The sequence below is a fragment of the Musa acuminata genome, chromosome BXJ1-5 (assembly GCF_036884655.1).
Source record: "Musa acuminata AAA Group cultivar baxijiao chromosome BXJ1-5, Cavendish_Baxijiao_AAA, whole genome shotgun sequence".
Lineage (NCBI taxonomy): Eukaryota > Viridiplantae > Streptophyta > Magnoliopsida > Zingiberales > Musaceae > Musa > Musa acuminata.
In genome coordinates this window covers 3561886-3584131 of record NC_088331.1, presented here as the reverse complement: position 1 = coordinate 3584131, position 22246 = coordinate 3561886, and the positions used below count along the sequence as shown (strand labels likewise).

General features: G+C 37.9%; 2 protein-coding genes across 4 annotated transcripts; one reads left to right on the top strand and one right to left on the bottom strand.

Moving 5' to 3' along the window:
• The first annotated feature begins 3204 nt into the window (after window positions 1-3204).
• Window positions 3205-6263, top strand: LOC135673054 (uncharacterized). Of its 2 annotated transcripts, none has more exons than XM_065181750.1 (3): window positions 3205-3811; window positions 5010-5257; window positions 5350-6263. In XM_065181750.1, exons 2-3 carry the CDS (start codon window positions 5012-5014, stop codon window positions 5887-5889), a joined length of 786 nt encoding a protein of 261 aa, XP_065037822.1. In that variant the 5' UTR covers window positions 3205-3811; window positions 5010-5011; the 3' UTR covers window positions 5890-6263. The 2 variants fall into 2 exon arrangements, with proteins under 2 accessions (XP_065037822.1, XP_065037821.1); XM_065181749.1 differs by having other exon boundaries at window positions 3215-3747.
• Window positions 6264-6376: 113 nt separating this feature from the next.
• LOC135673053 (uncharacterized) lies at window positions 6377-22112 on the bottom strand. Of its 2 annotated transcripts, none has more exons than XM_065181747.1 (11): window positions 21651-22112; window positions 18969-19018; window positions 18614-18729; window positions 16297-16657; window positions 13402-13584; window positions 10991-11494; window positions 10766-10862; window positions 10614-10674; window positions 8495-8604; window positions 7112-7187; window positions 6377-7035 (listed from the first exon to the last, which is right to left on the bottom strand). In XM_065181747.1, exons 1-11 carry the CDS (start codon window positions 21931-21933, stop codon window positions 6720-6722), a joined length of 2157 nt encoding a protein of 718 aa, XP_065037819.1. In that variant the 5' UTR covers window positions 21934-22112; the 3' UTR covers window positions 6377-6719. The 2 variants fall into 2 exon arrangements, with proteins under 2 accessions (XP_065037819.1, XP_065037818.1); XM_065181746.1 differs by having other exon boundaries at window positions 10763-10862; window positions 21651-22111.
• Between the last annotated feature and the right edge of the window lie 134 nt (window positions 22113-22246).

Genomic DNA, 22246 nt, shown 5'->3' with positions numbered 1-22246 from the left:
ATATGTCTCTTCAACCATTAGATGCTACATCCCTGTCAACAGTAGCAAGAAGATGGTGATGGGATCCCTCTTCTTCTTCTTCTTCTTCTTCTTCACCAATCTGTGGGATGCGTGACTGGATCATATGCAGTAGATTGGACATCAATGCAACTCTCCCACTGCAGAATACACTACTAGCAGACAATGATCAGGCCATTGAACGAGGACACAACATTACAGGAGCTTTGAATGGTTCAACAGGCCATCACATGATATTTGTGTTCCAGACACTGGGTTGAATCTTCCTCAACAACAGAGACAATCATTTGATTGTCTCAGTGTCCTTAAGAAGAAGAAGATCTGCAGCTATAGAACAAAAAACAGAGTACAGAAAAATAATATAGCTCATCATTTGCATTTGTTAATTGGAGCAGGTTTGATGTGAATGAGAGGTGATGAGTTCCTTAATCATTGGTGACCTCCAATGAAATGGCATTGCAAGGTAATCATCCTAAGAAAGATAACAACATTCCTTCATCATACAGTGTGTGAGGCCTTGGATACCCTTGTGCACATTTCCATCCTCCTCTGTGATCATTATATATCTTAATCATCTCAGGAAAGATGACAACATTCCTTCATCATGCAGTGTGTGAGGCCTTGGATACCCTTGTGCACATTTCCATCCTCCTTTTGTGATCATTTATTATCTTTGGTGCATGCTTGACAGGGGGACCATGTCTCCTCAAGTGGACAGAGAGAGTTGTCCTCTTAAAACACAGTGCTTGATATAACTTCTCTTCAAGTGCCTGTCCAAAGTAGCTTGAAGTTTCACATCCATATTTCACATGGTGGCACACATCTCTCTTCAAGATGTGCCAACCTTGTGGTCATATTTAAATCCCTGTGACACAGTCTGATGTAACCTTCATGGCCTGCTGACCCACCATGAAACTTGCCACTGCTAGAGGACAAAACATTTGATGAAATCTTGATTGAATACCAGAGCATGATGTTGAATCATGTCCACATGCCTTTGTCTGATCCCATCAGCTGTCCATGTACGATTGGCACTTGGCATTTCCCTTCTCTTTTACTCATGATATAGATGAAACCTACAGCTTGTCCAACCCCACAAAATCTGTTCATGCTATAGCATCTGCCGCTGGTTCAAAAAAATCCACCAATTATGGTAGATCAGTCAACTCTGGCATGCATGTTGGATGACTCAGGATCTCACAGACTTAGTACTGAGATTGGGTGAAGGTTTAGCTTCACAGAATCTCCAAATTTTCAACCATATGTGTCTTTGTCATTCAACAGCCACTACAACTTCATTTCTGATTCCAAGATTGTATTGGCAAACATGCTGATCTACTACTGGTGGTTTCCTATCCATTCAAATATCACAAGCATTGGCTTAATTTTTGGCTCTGATGTCATCTGGAAGCAGAAAATTGCAGACTGTGAGGCTTTAGTTTCTTGGTCCTGATTCATGTTATCCACCATAATTGTTATATCTCACCAACTAGTCCACACCTGCCATACCAACTCAAAACAATATAAGAAAGAAATGAGATTATGAACAGGAAAAGATCCATAAACCAGACAGGTTGTATGTGGGACAAAAGTGATCTTCCTCACTCTTGTTTCCTACCTCAGTCCTCAATTTGATATCAAGGGAATTTACAGTGAGGGAATCATCAAATCATGCAAATGACTTGTGACTGAAGTTAAGTTGATTCAACATTGAAGTTTTTTTTTTGTGCTTTTATTTTGAAAACAAAATTTGAACAGAAGTATCAAAATAGTATCAACTGAGTAATAGTCACAATCTGGCAGATGTATCAGTATCAGTATTATTGTTGTTATCTTAAATTTCACTTTGTGATGATATACATACATATATTTAATTGCTGCCAATAAGTTTGACATATTTTTCTGATGCATCATTGACATCTTTGATTGGCACATTTCTAATGTGTCATACACTGAATTCAAGCTCATGGTGGGTGGAGAGAGAAATAACTTCTTTTCCCAGTCTGACATCAAACACTTAGTCAAACATCCATCCATCCATTTCATGTTCAAATTTTCTTACCAATATCTGATCCATTCATTTTAAAATTATGATTTTAATTCAGAAAATATTGTGATAGAAACATCACCAGAATAGCTTTTGATTCCCAATATCTGATCACCAGGATGAACTCTCTCTCTCTCTCTCCTTCATCCATCATCGTGTTCCCTTCACAAGATGCAGTCATCTGAATCTGGGAACACCTCTTCCTGTTGGCTGAATCATCCATCTTGATTCACTTGTCCCATAATAGTTTTTGAGTGGGTATACGGTTCGAGTCAGAGAATCATGTCAGTTCTCGTGGCTTCTCCCATCAGGGAAGAATCCGATCCCAATGGAAATGACATCTCCAAATGTCCATCGAGAAGCTCGGATGAATAATTTGCTTGATTCTTTCCCATTCTTTTCGTTCATTTGGACTGTGACTCTGAGTACCGCATGAATCCACTGTAGCAGCCATGTTACGAGGTCATCGTCCATTGATGTGGCCAGATATTATAGTTAAGGAAGAAAGAAGACGACTTGAGATGTGTGCGGCAAGCAGCACCAGAGGACACCAGAAGTGGGGCTTCTCCAACGTGGGAGGAGCGAGACAGGGGCTCTCTCATTAAACTAGGCTTCTCCTGGAGCGCTATGAGTCCGTTGTCAAGGTTTCGTGCACATGAGTTCACGGCCTTGGATGACAGATATGCTTTGGTCTGTCGGCTTTTGGAGGAAAGCGATGGATTTGTTGCTGCTGCCGCTGTTCTTCTTTGTTCCCTTACCTTTTTCTTATTGGACATCTCTGTGCCAAGCTTTGTACTCATTGCGTTCTGACCTTGCGGCAAGTGGGCGATGGGTAAGAACCGATTCAGTGCCCAAGGTTGAATGAAGTTTATTACCTTCTACCGTGATCAAGGTGGGATTTTTCTGATCTGGACATGAGAAAGAATCCTCCTTTCTCCGAGAAAGCAGCTCACGCACGCAATCTCTCTTGCCTTTTGCCCATATCAATCATTGAATCCAGTACGAAGCACCATTGTTTTCTGTACTCAACCAAAAAGATCACTTCTTTGATGCTAAGACCGTGCTGATCTTATCTGATATCTTCCGATTGCAAAGAAAGGCCACTCTTTTCACCCGATTCAGCCATTAAACCGTGCTTTGAAAGGACAATTCGAGAATTCTAACCACTGTGATTGACTGAATAGCACACCCAACGTAGCAGATAAAACACCCACACTTATCCGTGAGGATAAATGCAGGGGTATCTCTGGTTCTTTGCGTGGAGAGAGAGAAGCTGAAGCAGAGTAGCCCACCATAGCATCTTGGTTTGTCGTTCACATGCTTGCTTAAATGGCTTGCATACACGAGTTAGATGTGGATTCGTATGCTGTTTCTGGTTGGCTGACTCTTTCCATCCTCCCTTGTGGATATGATACAACACCGTACCTGATCTCACCTTGCCTTGTCCGCCACAGCCTGTCAAGCTCGCATTAGATTTCTGCAGCCTTTGCTGCTCCTGGAAGCAATTGCCGAGCTGCATATATCCAGCTGATGAGTGAGGCCACCACTCCCCTTCTCTTGGATATCCCTGATGATTAGCCACGGATCGAGATTTCATGTGGTGTTCATGGGGATGATAAATGGAGGAGAGGAAGTCTTGTAGGAAGGAGATGCTCGACAAGCACTGGGATTGGAGCTTGCGGGTGAAAACTCTCTACTTCTTCTTCTTCTGCTACCTGTAGACTGCATCACTGCTCTCAATTCTTTGTTAGTATTCGCTGAAATCTGGTCTTAATTTTTCCAACTTTTCGGATGTTGAAATTGTGGTGAGACTGAATGAATCTCACTGTTCTTTTTGCCATTCTACCTTTTCTTTTTTTTTGGCCAGAAAGAAAAGCTTGAGTTGCTCCTCTGATTGGTGATGATATTAAACCACATATGATCTGATATAAATCTCTTGAACATTCTGAGCTCAAAAAAGATGGTTTCTGACTTGACTTGTATTCATTGCATTTTATCTTTTGTTTCCTTTTTTCCAGTTACACAAGAATTGAGATCTGATCTGAAGGAGTTTTCTCTCCCAATATATGCTTTTCATCTGAAGGAGTTTTCTTGAGTTCTTCACATCTCAAGATCTTCTGTAGGAGTGATCTGCTGCAACTACAATTATCATTTATAATAATTATAATCAGAGACATATCTGTTCAACATCTGTTGCAGATCAGTAAAAAGATGAAGTCTGCTAATGGTGTCCCTATTCAGATCATGAATGCGGTGCTTATTTATGTTGTCTCCTACATTTAAGCTTGGGCATGAAGGAACCAAGACTGGTTTTATGATTGCTAAGTTCCATGATGGTATTGACATTTTGCAGGAGTCAGATGTCTCGACTGCATTCCTGCACTGAATTCTATGTGGGCCAGAAAGTGGCTAAGACACCTCAGAAATGGCTTTCTTATGGTTGTTTGCCATAAGATGTCATTTGTACTTTGCCAATCATCATAATTACCTTCTTTGAAATAGATCAAACTGCTTGAGATTTGGCTTAGATTTCCTAATTTTGTCCTAATCTTTTGATAGCAACATGATTCTCTGAAGAATTAGCAGGATATGAATTCTTCTTCTTCTTCTTCTTCTTCTTCTTCTTCTTCTTCTTCTTCTTCAAGTCGAGTAACTTGACATCTAAAAAGTTTTGCCCCATCTTTCTTTATTTTCTTTGGAATTTTCTGTAATCTGAGTATTAGTTGTTTTTGGAGAAATCAGGAGAAAGCTACTAAATTGAGCTTTTGTGAATCTCCGGATAGATACTCTCTCTCTCACACACACACACACACATACAATTGGTGATAGGATTTGGTTGTCTGTTAGCCTGACACCACCTTTCTCTGTGTCTCCTCATCTGAGTCTTCCTTACTGCAACCATTTTGTCTGACAGTGAAATGAACCATTTCTCTTGATTTCTCAGGAATGGGCACAAAGTTGCATCAGATGAACAACCTATTCACCACCTTGCAAAAGACCAACTTTAATGTAGTGAATGCAGGATTGAGAAGCTCAGATATTGGAGCCATATCTGACAACATATCACTGAAGGTAAGCGTTGTTGGTGGTCTGAACCAGCTCAAGGCCTCGATGGAGAGACAACTTGACTGTTGTGACACAGATTCTCTAAGGAATACCATGTTGAAGCATGAAGAAATCTTCAAGCAGCAGGTAAAAGCATTCTCTGTTTCTGCTGTCTTTTGTGAAGCTAATACCTATCTATGCTTGAAACGATTCGATTTGAGTTGGCTTGGATGTTGCAGGTGCATGAACTCCATCGTGTGTACGGAGTTCAGAAGATGCTGATGGCCGAGCTGGGAGAGAAGCAGGTGAGCCTCCACACCGTTCCAAGTGAAGCAGTAGTAGCAGTAGCAGATGCCAGGACCAGAATCTGGAGCAGTGCTTCTACCTCGGATACCAGCCACTCTTCTCATGTCAGTAACCTGCACCAGTCTGCACCCGAGTTGAACTCGGAGTACAGCTCTCTGAATCCATGGAGTGAGCACGTCACGGGCTTCGATCTCGAGCAGCCAGCCGAAGAGTACACCTGCAGAGGAGCCACGAGCATGGACGAGAAGACCACCAAGGATAAGGAAAAGAGGAGCATGAAAGGTTCGTTCTCGTGGCCTGATGACGGAAGCGAGATCGAGTTGACATTAAGCATAGGATGCAGCAGCTCAGATAAGAAGAAGAAGAAGAAGAAGAGAGGAGAGGAGTGCGGTGACGACTCCTCTGGTTTGGACAGAGAAGAATCGAGGAGGTCTCCATGGATTCTTCGAGCTTTTAATCTGAACAAGACATGAAGTTTCCTTGCATCTGGGGCAGCTCTGGTGCAGTGACACGCGGCTGATGAGAGGAGGCCAAGGGTGGGTGCGACGAAGGATTTCATGTGCTTGATGGTGAAGCTGATGAATGAGAGAACTCGGAAGAGAGAAGAGAACCTGATAGAACAGCACACGATGGGGATTACTAGAGTATGAAGCTCGATACCCTGCGACGATCGCACCCACCGCATTGGCTTCAAGCACCGATAGTTGACCTACGACTGATTCCAGCAAGAAAAAATCAGCATGACAACCTGAATGAAGTAAGCCTGTAATTTATGATTCCGAATACATCAACTAATTAAACTTTGCATGCACTGATGGATTGCTATTTGATCTCCATCTTACAGTAATTACTCTACTATGAAAAATATGTTGACGTTATAAAAGGATTTTTGACCTGTCAAAGAACAATGAAAGATAATGACTGCTGCTGGCAGAGGCATTAGCAAGAAAGGATTGCGCATAAAGCAAATAACTACTTTCCAGTACGACATTTAAATCAATCAGAGTAAAATGTCAAGTCACAAACAAATTCCACAATGATTCCCGGGTGATTGGTCGTAAAATATTACAGGCTGGGTGGTGCAAGGCAGGTGACCCAGTGAAATGGATGCCGATCGAGTGAAAACTACAAACTACTACAACTCTTGCCTTAGGATGATGAAACCTAAAATGATACAACAGCACATTCAGTGGATACAGGCACCGACTTTGGAAATGGATGCCAATCGAGTGGAAACTACGAACTACTGGTGTTTTTGTTTTGGTACAACTAGTGTACAATGAGCATGATCTATTGTTGATCATCACTTGGCTCCCCGGCCCCCCCGTCCCCGTCCCCGTCCTCTTTTTACCTTGACTACTGCTCTTTTCCGGCGGCTGCTAGAACTAGGTTGAGGTTCAACCAGAACCTGTTCAATTGACTTCATTAGTATACCATTCTCGGTGTTACCTGTGATACTGCTTGCCCCATGAATAGCAGGTGTATCAATGGCAGCCTCACTCTGAAGCTGACAGGTTTCTCCAGAGATGCCCATGGTTTGCTCACCGTTACCACAATGAGTATAGCTCTGATCCTCCTCGCAAAAGGACTGTGGATCGGCATTTGACTCCGCAGATCCACTGAACAACAGACCAAGCTGTTAGCCCAAACTACACGTAAGAGCAGGGTCACAAATTTATTCCCACATATGCTTACCCATTGGTTGACAATTCATTTGCCCGTCCATCTGTTCCATGCTGCAAGAAAATATTTCCTTGCTGCGGCTTTGCATCTGTGAAGTATCAGATATTCAGTGCATTTGAACGTAAACAAGGGTACTTTTATTGACGCAACTCATTGCAAAAGACAATTACAAGCAATGCTCAAACAAACGCACATGCATACATATATACACCCTCAAAGAAAGGCGAATCAAGAGCCACCACATGCAAGCAACTTTTACATAATTTGTTGGATTTTCCCTGCCAATCGTGAATTATGACGACAAAAACCACTAATGCACCACTGTATAATTCCACAAATACCATAGACTTTTCTACAAATTGCATAACCACCTACAAGAAAAGGTAATGATTATGCCAGTACATCATGTGGTCCTAAAAGTACAACCATTCTACAAATTTGGATACCACTTTGACTTTCTAATTCTATTCTAACCACAAAAATAACCAACTGGATATCTCTAGTTTTCTAGGACCAATTTAGGATATAAGCTGACTGTAGACATACATATATAGGGTGATACAATCAGATATAAAAAGGATCATGACAGAGATATTTATTTAAGCACATTGTACTCATTGTCACATGCAGCAAGATATAGCATCCATATCTAAGATAGGGGTGACAATCTCTGACCCCAACCCACCAACACTCCCAAATTAAGATGATTCTGTATAAGTGAATTTGTCATTAAGGTCAGATTTGGATAATTATATCTCAACCCAACAACAATCAAGTTGAATTTACGTTTGTCTCTGGCCCTGATGGGAAGCATAATAAAAGAAAGGTGTGATGTGCACCCACATGTATCTAACAGCTTATTCAATTTATATTTGGATGTAACCGGATCTGTCTATGAGACCAAGTAACAGAATTTATAATTTAACATAAAAAATACTTGTGTTATTTATGTCCAAAAACATACTAATAGTATGGTATTATACTTGTCTATGATGTTTATATCAAGTCAGTTCTTATATCTAAACATTGAATGTGTCGAAAACAAGTGCATTTTTAACTTTACAAACCAATATCCAAAACAATATCTTGATATTTAATAATTATGAATTCAAATAAAAATCTAAAACTGTCTTATTGGATTTGGATCTCGATTCGGGTGTAGTTTTAAGTCCTTTGAACCCTTATCAATTTCAGAAATTGATCCAAGGTGGATCCAACCCAAAAACAACACTACCCTCTTCCAAATAATACAAGCTCAGCAAGAAACGACATGACAGATATAAGTTGCAAGAGATACAGATAGCTTTGAAAGATCAGTACAGCACAAAGAACTGAATACTTGAAACATGAATCTAGACTCAATGACCAACAGAATTTAGAATTTGAAATCTGAACCTGGATTTGACTCTGTAGTGTTATTGGCTTCCAAATTCCCCACAACCGCAGTTGTGTTAGCACTTGAGGTTTGAACATTTTTATCAATATTGTTAACATCATCAGCATCACTGACATCAAGAACAAAAGAATTTATATCAGTTAATGCTTAGTGAAAGTTACATATTAAGATGAGCCTTTAAGCAGAACTAATCATAAATTGCTAAGTCAAGATGGACTGATTTTCAAACTGACAACATTAATTGCACCTCATGTGAAAGATGACTCCTGAGAAACGTAAATAAAGCAAAATGCTGAGGTTGCTTGGTGAAAAAGAACAAGTCAACCTTGGAGTCTTCCAGAATAGCTATGCATCTGAAAAAAAAAATGTTACATCCTAAACAGGAACTAGTCATGTCACCCTCCCTAAACTATGGAAAATCAATTTTTATGATACAAGGAAAGAGAGATTCATGGAACCTAAAGCCTGCCCAAACTCTATTGAAATAGAACAAGGAGGATGGCACCCTTTGACCTATTGAAATGCCAACCGACCAACTGGGTCTCAAAACCCGACCTGCATGTTGGGGGTCACTGATTCCTTTTGTTTCCTGGGCATTCAAAGAAGAGACTTTGTGACCCTCTATTTTCCTGGCCAGACAATGAATAATGGTCACCCTTCTGTGTTAAAAAGGACTCATAAGTACCATTCCTGATAGAAACAGGACTGCAAGGACGTGTCAGGCTGCCCCTTCCAATAGAGAAAAACCCAATATATTGGTCAGGGGTAGCTAGTACCTTGTAAAATAAGGATAAAGAAAAAGGAGAGAAGAGAAAGAATACAAAATGCAAGTGCGATAAATTTAAGGTTTCTATCTAACTCAATGAATTATACGGCGTATGAAATTTTGACCACTAAACCAAAATCTAACTGTTAAAATGAATTAGATCTACATCTAACAACATAAGTTATAAAATATACATTATTTACATCATTTTTCTAAAATAGAGCCGTTAACAAGAGAGCAAGGAGAACCAAATCATCTTTGAGTTTCATTTGTCAGAAAAAAAACATTAAACTTCTATTCAGACAAAGCCCTGTATTGTCTCAAACACGCCCAGCCTGAGCCGTACATGGGTTCAATTTTGAGCCCCATCTGCAGCAGAACAGATCTGGTCTAAATTGCAAGATCTTGAAGATGAATACACATCTTCATGCTACCAGGAATTGCACAACTACTGTTGTGAGTTAAAGATACAATTCCTGCTAATTTTGGAGGCAAAGAGGTGGTGGTCCAACCTTGTACCAGATTTCTTTGATGCTGCTTGAAGCTGGCCAGCTCTATAATTGGCTAAAAGCTGATCTTCTGGAGTCATACACTATACTAGTTACATGTAAGCAACATTTCAAGCCTTTGGAGTCCATGAGAGAAAAGAGATGACAGCTCTGTTTCCCAGAAGATTGACCGACTGCTACACAATTTAATAGGTATATAGCATGACTTGTAACATCCCAAATGATGTTTCGAAGCATAATCAGTTCACAGTTAGACATGTTGGTTACTTGGTTTCCTATGAAAAACAAAGCTATCTTTCTGTATGTGTATATCCCATAATACAATGTCAGAGAAGCAACTGAGAGCATTATGCACCTATATAACACTGAATAACATAAATAGCACACCACAAGACAATATATACTGTGATAATGGTGAAATAAACATGGAACATCGTATCCAACTAGTCCCACCATGAAAGTCTTGGAGGCCAGCAAACCTAGGAGGCGTAGTAGAACAAAGAAGAGGTTCAAGGAAGTCTAGTTTGAATGTTTAGTGAAAAATATCCATATTTGACAACTGTGTTCAATATTTATAAAGAATTTAATCAATGAAATAATCAAGTGCACAATGATACAACAAACTTCATCATATTTGAACTCAAACCCCTAAAGTTCACATCATGTGATTCAAATCCTATGTCCAGCAATAACTACTCCAGGAACTTGACAAAAAGCATATCACAAAAAATAATAAAAATATAGTAACAAGGACCTACTTCACAATATAGATAAACTATTTTAAAGATAAACAAAATTAACTATAAAGAATATATATAACTTTGCATGTATGAGATGACTAACCACAATTTTGTGGACTTGGTGATATCTGGTGTCACAACTGCCTTCTCAGCCATTGGGTCTCCTGAAAACAAAATCCCATTTCAATAATTCAAAAGTTGTTACTCATGGTACTAGTGAAAATTTTATGTCCACTTTCACTGCAAAATTACCACCGTGCACTACTGATGTGGAAGCTGGAACAAAAGAACCACGAGGAATGTCACTATCAACAATGTATTCTTGCTCGGTTAGCAAAGGCTCTACGACATCCTGATAACAGAAAATTTTCTTATAGGTCATGGCAACTTTTACATTAACATATAACATCTGAATTTTTTTAAAAGAGAATCCAGTATATCTATCAGCTTAGAAGAATCAACAAAGCAAACTCTGTTTACCTTATTTTCTACCAAACCAGGGGACAATGTAGGTTCACTCTCTATCTTAGATTCTGTGGGATCTAAAGAACTGATAGTCCGCAGTGCAGTTTCATTGGCTGATTCCGTTGCTTTATCTATTTCTTTAGTCTCTGAAGCTATTACAATAGAAGAGGGTTTATCTGCTAAAACTAGAGGGTCCGCATTGACAGATTTATCAGGTAAACTAAGACCATCTTTTGAACAATCATCTTTGACATGTAAGTCTGCCAATGACTTACGAGCACTAGAAGTTTCCACAGATTGTAAAGAACCTGAATAACGTTCCGTCCCTAAAACATCTTCACCTTTCTCATCCATTGCTGATGAGATCTTCAAAGTTTCATTTTGAAATATATTTTGTTGTGCATCAAATTGTTTGAATTCATGATGCTCCAGCATATTTTCTGCCAATTTCAAACGGACTCTACGATTGTTGTCCGAGCTTTCCCGCAATCTGGCAGAAAGATACTTTCTCTTAAAATCCTGCACGTGTCATCAAATTATAGAATAAGAGAAGGCATCAGCCAGGAGCAGGATGATACATCTTTTTTAAAAACATTGAATGATGTGTGGCATGCAATTGACAGAAATTTGAAATGTCCAATGAGCGTGTCACCCAGTAGTTGCCTGACTGTGAATGCTCAGACATAAATGTTAAATGGGCTTGTAATATTATCAAATAACATTCACTTGCATAGCTTCTTTTATATGTTCTCTACAATGTTTCACCATTCAGCATCAATGGAAAAAACAAAAAGAAAAGGATCAGCGTCCTATGGACATTAAACTGGACAGTACTAACTAGATCTTTGTCGATATTATTGAAACAAACTAAGACAATAAACTATTGATTTAACTACTGCTAGATTTTCTTAATACAGCTGCATGACATAATGATTGCCATTGGTTGTTAAAGCAAGACAGGGTACCAAAGCAACTCCAGGCACAACCAACTGTAAGTAGATGTTCCAAGGACTCAGAATGTAGAACCAGCAAGAGAGCTTGTCTATAAAGCTGTAAATGTGACATTATTTGGTTCCAACTTCCAATATAAACCTATATACAGGTAGACAGATATACACATAGACAGATATACACATAGCAATCAGTAGATGCAAAGAAAAATAGATGTTTCTTTTCTAATGAATCATTCATTTTATGAATTAATCAGAAACTAAAGATGTTTCGACCAAGAAATAAAATTCATAAAAAACAAAATTACTAGCGAATAAATTACAGTAATCTAAACCGACTAATATCCAAGAGTCGAAAATTTTAAAGTTCACTATGAGATAAAAGGTCATGATGCTTGGTCGAACAGCATATTGCAAACTTCTATTCTTGACTGGTTACCAAGAACTAACTACAAAAAAACTATAAGCATTTCTGGTGAGATTTAGTAGTTGTTATAAACATAAACTTGCCTTAATGACTAGGGTTCTTGATAGATCAATCGGCTGTATGAAAATTGAAATTTATCCAATTGCCAAGCAAGAGTTAGCTAAATCAAAGGTCTACTCTGGCAAAAGTCAGTATAAACAGGTACCATATTAAAATTCATTTTGTTAGTTAAAACCTTGAGTCAATAGTTATGACAAGACCATATTATGTAATCCATATTAAAAAAGGACAAGGCAAATATGTCATGTTGACCAAGGCTCCTTGTTTATATTTTTATAAATCTACATTAATATGACAATTGAAAAGAATCTAGATCATGCCAATCATGCTCTCAATTAAATTTAGACCAAAAGGCTGGCAAGCAGCGACCACAAGAAACATAAATTCTAAAGAGAAGGTACTTTAAATTGATAATGACAAAAAAGCAACACCTGTACAGATGTTTGGCTTCACAAGAAAGTGGATGAACTTTCAGCAAGTTCAGAGGGAATAGGAACAACTGACTGAGTTCATAATTCCATAACGAAATCCTAATGTAATTAATTACATCTGGGGTTTATATTTTTTATTAAATGACAACCATCATAGTGATTAACACAAAAAAAAAAAAAGCGAGTGAGACAAGGCTCCTGCCAACACAGGACCTAAAAAGGAACAATGTATGTAGCCGTATCTCTGCAAGCGGAGAGCTATTTTCACAACTCAGGCCCTGTCATATGAGCAACCTTACCAACGACACCAAACCCACCATCAGTAAACTAACATTAACCAGTTTCATCAAAATTCTAAAAAAGTTCTTTAATCCAGGACATTCCCACTAGCTTTCTTTTTCACATAGTTAGCTACTTATGTCATGTTTGCCAAAAAGAATCAAACATTAGTATTGAATATGTAAACATAACTCCCCAAATATCAGTTCTATATTTAAAATAAGGGCAGCATTTATTACTTTCATTCTTTCTGTAATTAACTGTCCCCTATAACTTTACCTTGAAAGGGGGCAAAGAATGGCTGGTTGTTGCATCATTGTTCTCATCCGTGCAAAAATCTACCCTGCTAGGTGTTGGAGCTTTTAGACCACTACTACCAAATCGTGGAGACTGCCAAGGAGGAAGGGATTGCATGTATGATTTAGCCAAATCCACTGGTGAAACATCTTTATTATGAATATCCTGTAGAACGCATCACAAGAAATAAAATCTCAGAATTGAATTCCATGCTGTACAAATTAACTTGATCACATAGTAAATCCTACTTTAGTCGAGACACAGTCAGATTGCTCGGACACTTTTCCTATAACAGATGTTCCTTTTGTATCATAAGCATGCCTAAATAGATGTGCTTTGTGTATACCAAATTTCCACATTAAAAATCCACAAGCACCATAGATAAAGTGTGCCCTGTGCTGCACTGCATGAAACATACATGCCAGTGAATTACGTGCAAAGCACAAAGGTGCATACCTCTACATGCAGGTCTGTGCCAGTGCATGATTCTCATAATTGAATTCCATGCTGAATCTTTAAATTACTGTACAAATTAACTTGATCACATAGCAAATCCTACTTTAGTCAAGACACAGTCAGATTGCTCGGACACTTCTCCTATAACAGATGTTCCTTTTGTATCATAAACGTGCCTAAATAGATGTGCTTTGTATATACCAAATTTCCACATTAAAAATCCACAAGCACCATAGATAAAGTGTGCTCTGTGCTGCACTGCATGAAACATACATGCCAGTGAATTAGGTGCAAAGCACAAAGGTGCATACCTCTACATGCAGGTCAGTGCCAGTGCATGATTGTGGGTGATGCTCAATAGGCAAGCAAGCACAAATATATTCCCCCAACATGCTCCATCACATGATCAAGCACATGAGGCCATGGCCAGTACAAAATTGGACTAAACACCATGAGCTATTTGTAGCATCGGCAATGATTGCATTACTCCTAGTCTTCTACCCCTGAAAAAGACTTATCAATGGCCAACCCAGGTAACCACAGCAACAAATTTCATCTAACAAATGAAACTAGAAAGCAACCAAGTAAAAGATACTAAAAGAAACAAGTAAGCATGAGATTATAAATAAAATCAAATGGATGAACATGCTTTGAATTTTGAATAAAGTTGACAATTTTCCTTCACCACAAACCACTGTGACCCAGCAAAATGTCACTATGTTGTCTCAAGACTCTCAACCATAGATATCAGAAATGAAAATACTTCATTTGTATAAGGCAGTTGTATCCTAAAAAATGATTCATCCTTCCAGCGTAACAAAAGCCATCTGCCAGAATATCCAATATATAGAAAAAGAAGACCTAATTTTTTGTCTGATAGGGGATGCTGATTATGTGGAAAACTTCACGGAGAAAATCCACAGGTGTTTTCATATAAGAACAGTGAATTCGGCATAATGCTGCCACATTATCTTTTACAGATAGCATGATCCACCACACTGGTGATACCTTGAAGGTACATACATTGAATTGACTTGGTAAAATATGAATGTCAATACAATCTCTAGTAACTAAGTGCAAAGTTTACACAACAAGAGAGCATGTGTTTGCCCATCAATGACCCAAATGTTGAAACTAAAAAGAGCATACTTAGCACCCAAAACAGCTTCATGATTATCTGTTCTACTACTGTTCCAATTTCTGGAGAAATAATTATGCAATTTCCAACTTTTAAGGGTAGAAAAATAAAACTCTATCTGTTTCTTCTTCTTGCTCAATATTCGACATTTTTCTTTGCTATAATAGCATCAAAGCTGCTATATAGTGTCGCAAACTTATAAACAATTTTCCACTATATATTGTCAATTTGTCATAAAGTGCTGAAATCTGAACTATTTTCCATTCCTTAGGCACCCTATTGCATAATTGTCCTCTGTCAAAAGAGTACTAGAGGAAACACTTCATCCATCAGGGACAACGGTCATTCTAGATAGGTCATAACTTCTAATTATGGAAAAGATGCATATGATCTCATTGTATGCCTGTTGATCTTTTTGGGTGGAAAAGTTGCATATGACCAAGCCATTAACCTTATCTGTTTAAAGACCATAGATAAACAAATCAATTTTACAATAATATAAGGTTTAAATCTTGGTCCTGTGTCAATTTCAACACTCTCTTGGGCTGGTATAGTATTGTTATCAATGTTGTGATGCTATAAGACACCAAAGTCCCTAATCACCCGAGGTGCTAGGTGCTCGCCTAGGCATTTGCCAAATAAAGCAAGGTGCTACCTTACACCGAATTACAAAATATATTTGAAAAATAATAATCATTAAAGCATGAACATTAATCAGAATATGGTTTATCATTCTACATGCATGATGATTACCATCAGCACACCAAATTACATAAGTCCAACCATCTATAAGCACTCAGTCAACAAAATGATAATTAGATTAGCTTATACTAAATAACAAAATAAATGTCATTCAAATTTCTATCAACCTAAATGCTTCAATCATTATCAAGGTCCATTACAATGATTACATATCCATTTCTCATTTCATCCACCACTTAATTTATATCCCTGAATTTATTCTTCTATTTCATCATAATCAACTTCCTCCTCTTCAATATTTAGTATCCTTGAACATGATGCTTTTCAATTGGCTTTAGTCCTGCTTATTATTTAGTGGATATCCTTATTTCTTCAAACATAGATGCCCTTGCTACATCACCCAATGTCAAATTGTGTACATCAAAAACTAAATGAAACTAAATAAACCTATAAATGGTATGTCATGAATACATATATATACAAGAAAAGGCAACACAAAGGGGAAGAATGAGTCAGTGAGAAAGGAGCTTAAAGTGTACTTAATAAACAAGGCAATCATGTGAGAAGAAAGTAGGCCTTACATAATTAAGCATATCGGTGTTCAAAGTGCAAGGCCCACAAACAGAATCAACTTTGGAGTTAGATGACAGTTTTTTCTCCTCTAGCCATTTCTTGGCCTCCATAACTGCTGCACTGTGGACATCAGGCGTACATCCTCGAAAAGCAGGAGTCCTCGGAGAAAGAGAACTCAAATCACCAGGAGAGCACTGAAGTGATTCTGGTAGACCCATATTCTGCTTCAAGGATAGCCATGCTCCTGAAGGATCAACAGCATTACCAGTTCCCCTGTTTGTAACCCCCCTTTCCGATCCATCATGAACAAATTCTGGAGAATCGACAACTCGTGATTGTATTAACTTTATCAATCTGTCGCATTCATCCCTAAATACAAAATAGGAAAGTTCCACTTAGAGTATTATAGCTTCCACACAAACTTGAGCACATTTAGTGCAATCTGTTCTATGCCTTTTCTATAGAAACCATCCATACTAGTTTTGATAATTCAGACAGAGGAATATCACCTTACCAGTTCCCAACATGTTACTTAAAATAATAACCTAATAAAATCATGCAGTTGGTAGCATGGAAATTTCAATAGAAAACTATTTTCCTGAAAATCTCTTTTCATATTTGGTAGGAAAAACGAAAAAAGATGTAGACAACTGTTTTCCATAATTCTAGGAAAATTTTATTTTCTTCTTGAGAATTTTTCCCTGGAAACCAAAGGATCTTCTCCCGTTCATATCTTTCCATATTGCTCAACAAAATTTCCCAAAAAAGACATGTTTAAAATTTTCATGCATTTCTACCACAAAACAGATTTTTTTTTGTCTCCCTCTTTTTACAGTTCAAACAATTTGTCACTACTTTTAATGGAAAACATTTCCATCATGTTCCTTGGAGCTAAAGTATACAACAGAATCAGTTCCCTCTCATGTAAGCTCACTAATGTTCTTTCTTTTCTTTTTCCCACTTTATTTTTTTTTTTCTTTTAGGAACAAGAAAGATGTTACAGTTGTAGATATCCTATGGTTCAGATGCTTAATATATACACTTAACATATTCTGCTAGGTGGGCTAATATAAATTTTTTCCCTACCACAAAATTTTTCATGCATTCATCCTATAGTGGCATTATATAGATTCAGATTAATATGGTTGCACAATCTAAGGATATGGCCAAACAAATAGATTCTGGCTCATGGCTAGAAAAAGACAAAGAGATAAAGTTAAGAACTTTAAGGTGATCTACGGCAAAAAGTTTAAGAAAAAGGATCTAAAGATTTGGAGTCCACCAATGAAGCCTGATGTGGACAAACAGTAATTGGAATGGCCATCCTAGTGAAGTAAAAGGCTCAACAACTGAACAAGGAGCAGAATTAAACAAAACATGATGCAACAATAGATGGCGAAAAAGATATGCATTGGTTTCTGGTGCAGGATATGATACATGATCACTTCATTCAACATAGAAAATTTTCTGCTTCAGAATATAAAATTATTTAAATGATGAATTCAAGTATTTAGTAACCCCAACAAGATCTTATTTTTTAATCAGATAGCCTTTTGCAGTTTAACAATGATGAACTTTGTACCTTATAAATGCTTTGTTAAGTGTACTTCCCCACACACTCACAACAGTATTAATATAACAAGTACAAAACACAAGAAAGAGTCAAGCTCTTAAGTTAGTAAGGGATAAACAACTTTAGCTGCTGGCAACTTGAAAAGAAAAAGAAGTGGTTGCATAACATAACACAACAATGACAATGATAACAAAATATATATTTCAAAAGAGAAGAAAAAGGCTTAATTTGTAAAATTACTAAAAAATGAAATTCAGTAAATAGAGTAGTCTGGGTTAAAAACTCAACATTCACTTAATATCCATGGTAATTTATGATAGTCTTGGAATCAAATTTTAGTTTCTTAATTTATTTTTATGAATTTGGTGTGTCGATAGACAAGTGCAACAGAACTTCGATGAATAATATAAATGAGTGTAAGATAATAACTGGACATTATTCTATTAGCAAACGTACAAATAACATCAATAATAAGACAGTTGAGGAATTACATATTATTGGTATGGGATCTAAACTGATCCGTATACAAATATGATAATACAAGTTTACATCTTCTCATCATTTGTCAAGTTCCATGGTCTAAAAGAAAGAAAAACAATATATGGTCATGCATGCAGGACAAATAGATGCACACATGCAAAAGTGAGAAGATAATGCAAACACTACTGTCTGATTAAGGAGGAAACTTCCAGAAGAAGAATGTAAAGAAAATGCTAACCTAAAACAAATAGAACATTAAAATCCTCAACTACCTTGAGAAAGTCTCTTGCGCAAGCAACTTCTCAATAGCAAGTTTTGTTTCACTTATTGTGACAATTGCGCGTGATCCCTCCATGCAGTCAGTAACCAACTCTGGTTTGTTCACTCCCTGATCATATAGAAACAAAATCTTCTTCCGTCAATTCCGATCAAACTTAAACTCTAATTTTCAATAAAAAATGGCAAAATCCAGTGCATTGTCAGACAGATATCAGGTGCAAGCAATTGTCAGTGAAACATCAAGTAAAGGCAACATGTTTAGAAATGCTCATGATTCATGATCAACATAGACTGATAAAGCAACACCAACTATAGTAAACAAATGAGAAAAATATAGCAACGAATTACTTGATTGAGTTCATGAAGGTCTGCACGTGCTTCAGTATCCTCCTCTTCATCTGAAATAGTAGATAAAACCATCAGACATCAGCTGCACAGTAACAAATCAAAAACTACTAATAACGGGTCCATCCAGGATCAAGTGAGCTAAACATATCCCATATTCATTGAGAAGGAGAACATTCCAGTTATGTTTAACTGCATGAAATGATCAGAGTCGTACCAGATAGCAAAATATAGTTAAAAGTAATCCTAAAAGTGGTCACTGCAACAAAACATTTTAAACAAAGTAGGATGATCAAGATTTACAAAGATAAGTTGACTTCATTCCTTTCATCCAGAATGCATTGAAAACTTGGCAAAAGTAGCCTTTCATGAAACAAACAAACAGATTGTTGATTTTTGTTTGTACTTGACATGTTTAGCTCTGCCACAGGCAACATCCTTTAATGATCCTCTTAGTAAGGGCAAGATCCTCCAATCTTTTTATTCATTTGCACACCCTCTAGGAGCATTTTAAAACAATTTACTCCCTCAAAATCCAATAGCAAAGGCCAAGAACACATAAAAAAGTATATTACAACAATGCTCAGTTTAGAGGAACAAGAATTATAAGTAGAAAATCTAAGAGTCTTAGTTGCCTAAGTAGATTAAGTTGACGCAAAAGAACATAAATTTCCTGTATTCTGATAACCAAAAATGGACTATATGTTATCTCTCGTATGCTCCAATCGATTTCTAGTTCTTTATAGATTTCTGTTTTTTTTGCTTTATCTGTTTTACTTCAACGTCTACCATAGAAACTATTTTTATATATGTATATATAAGTAATTCCTTTGGGTTTCATATTGCATATGTAACATCCCAGTTTAGTTCCACATCAGAAGTGACTAGTCTTAAAATTGGCTTATAAGGATCTAGTGAGTGCTACTTTTAACTTCAGCTTACACATTTTTGAGCAAGTGGTTTAGGCTCGATAAAGTTTAGGCCCAATGAAATTAACAAGTCCGTTATCTAATCAAGTTAATATTGGAGCATGATATCTAATCAAGTTAATTGATATTAAAGTAAACCTAAAATTGGAGCATGATGAGAAGCTCAAGACTGCCCATAGGCAAGGTGGGTCGGACGATATGTCACGGTATGGAGCCACAATTGGATTATGTCTCACATATATCATGCTAGGGTTTGAATGTTCTGACGAGGACGTCAAGTTTTTTTAAGTGGGGGAGATTATAACGTCCCGATTTAGTCCTACATTGGAAATGGGCTAAGACTAAAATTTGTTTATAAAGGTATGGTGAGTGTATTATTGTTAACTTTAGCTTAAACATTTTGAGTCACTGTTTTAGGCTCAACGAAATTAACAGTCCAGTTATCCTATCAAACTGAGTCGTGATATGCAACCTCTAATTGGATGACATTAGTGTTCCCACAATTCAAGGTTTGGTGACAATCAATAAACATGGTTTAGCATAGATGAACTCAATGCATGGTAGCTCACATATAGAGTTAGTTCCCTTGAGACTAGTGCAAAGCTATGGACATGTGCACATATGATCAAAGGTTTTCCTTCATCAGTGTGGCCATCAAACTATGGATATAATCCAAATTCTCATCAAGTTGAAGTAGCCAAATCCTAGATATTCTGAACATCATTTTCTGGAATATTATTTATAACACTTGTGAGAAATAAAAAAAAATTTGTGTTCAGTAGTTGAACCACTAAATACCAATGTGACATTGTTTCCACAATCAGATGATTTATATCATACATACAAATTACTAAATCGAGAAGAGTTCAAATTGTAAATGTTAGCTCATTCAACCAAAATGAATCGGATTGTTAGTATTTTATCTTTTTCTTTTATAAAATCATCAAAAAAATTCTAGTCATTCCTTTTGGAATGATAGGCATGCGTCATAACAGTTACTTTACTAATAGTTGGACTATCAATCTATTGTTGGTGCTATCATATGTCCATTTATATTCTATTTTCTTCAGTTTTACATTTCCGTTTATAATTCTAGTATCTTTTGTGGCCACCAACAAAACACTAAAAAGGACATTATTATACATAACTGCTAAAGTTTTAAAAAAGCTAGATTTATCTTTTGTGGAGAAAGTTAAGGTTACACAAAATGAGGAGCACAATGCAGAGTAGGACATCCAACAAGTAAAAGGTGAAAAATGCACAGCATAAAGGGTTTATGAACAAATAGTGTATAAGAATATTATTCATGAGAATCTGACCGAAAGCTGTGCATCTCACATAAAAGGAGTTTCTAACTAACCAGGATATGAATCCAACTTCCTTACTAAAATTACTGCTAAGAAATAGAATCTCTTCTTAAAAACACCTTTCTCTCGTTGATCCATTTTAACTTAAACCCTTTCTACAGGCAAAGATAATGTGTAAAAATGTATAAAAAAAGCCTTATAGTAAAGACTCCACTAAACAGGCCGCTGGAGATCATGGATTAAGATTCCTATCACATCCTTGGTATCCCACGATATACACATCCAAATGAGACTATTAGTAACTCTATAATCAACCAGGAGATTGTTAAGTATGTGGACTTAGCCTCTGCTATACCAAAAGCACACACACGAACAGAAGGAGACAAACTGCGAGCATCGACAAGTTAGGCAACGACACGATAACCTCAGCAACGAGGGAATCAACTAACCGTTGCGAGGGATGCAGTCCTCATCCGAGGAGTAATCCGAGGAGGAGGCGGAGGAGCTGCTATCGGAGCGGAACACGGAGGATATGAGCTTCCCAGCGCCTGAGACGAGGCCGAGGAGCCACCTAGGGCTGCCGGCGGGAGGGGGAGGGGGTGGGAGAGCGGGCGGCGGAGGGCGCGCGTAGGGGGAGGACTGCGACGCGGAACCTCCTCGCCGGCCGCGGAGGATTTTCCCGCCCGATCCGCCCTCCTCCGCCGGACGGCGAGCCCTAAAGAGGGACGCCATAGCAGAGGAAGACGGGGTACGAGTTCGGCTGCCTCGATCGATCGACGAGGAGGAGGAGGGGAACGAGGAATTGGAAGGAGGTGAATGGAAGGGAGTTATCTGCTACAGGAATCTCGTCGCGGAGCGAGGTGGGGAGGGATTGCGAATTGAAACGATATGGGAATGGGGTGCGAGTAGGACCAACGGAATTTTACCACCCCCTTTGTTTTTTCTTTGTTTTTTTTTAGGTGTGCGGTCTCTCTCGGCGGCCGCGATAGGATTGGCGTCCGGCACGTTGTTTTCACGTGATACGGAGATGACTGCACGTTAAACC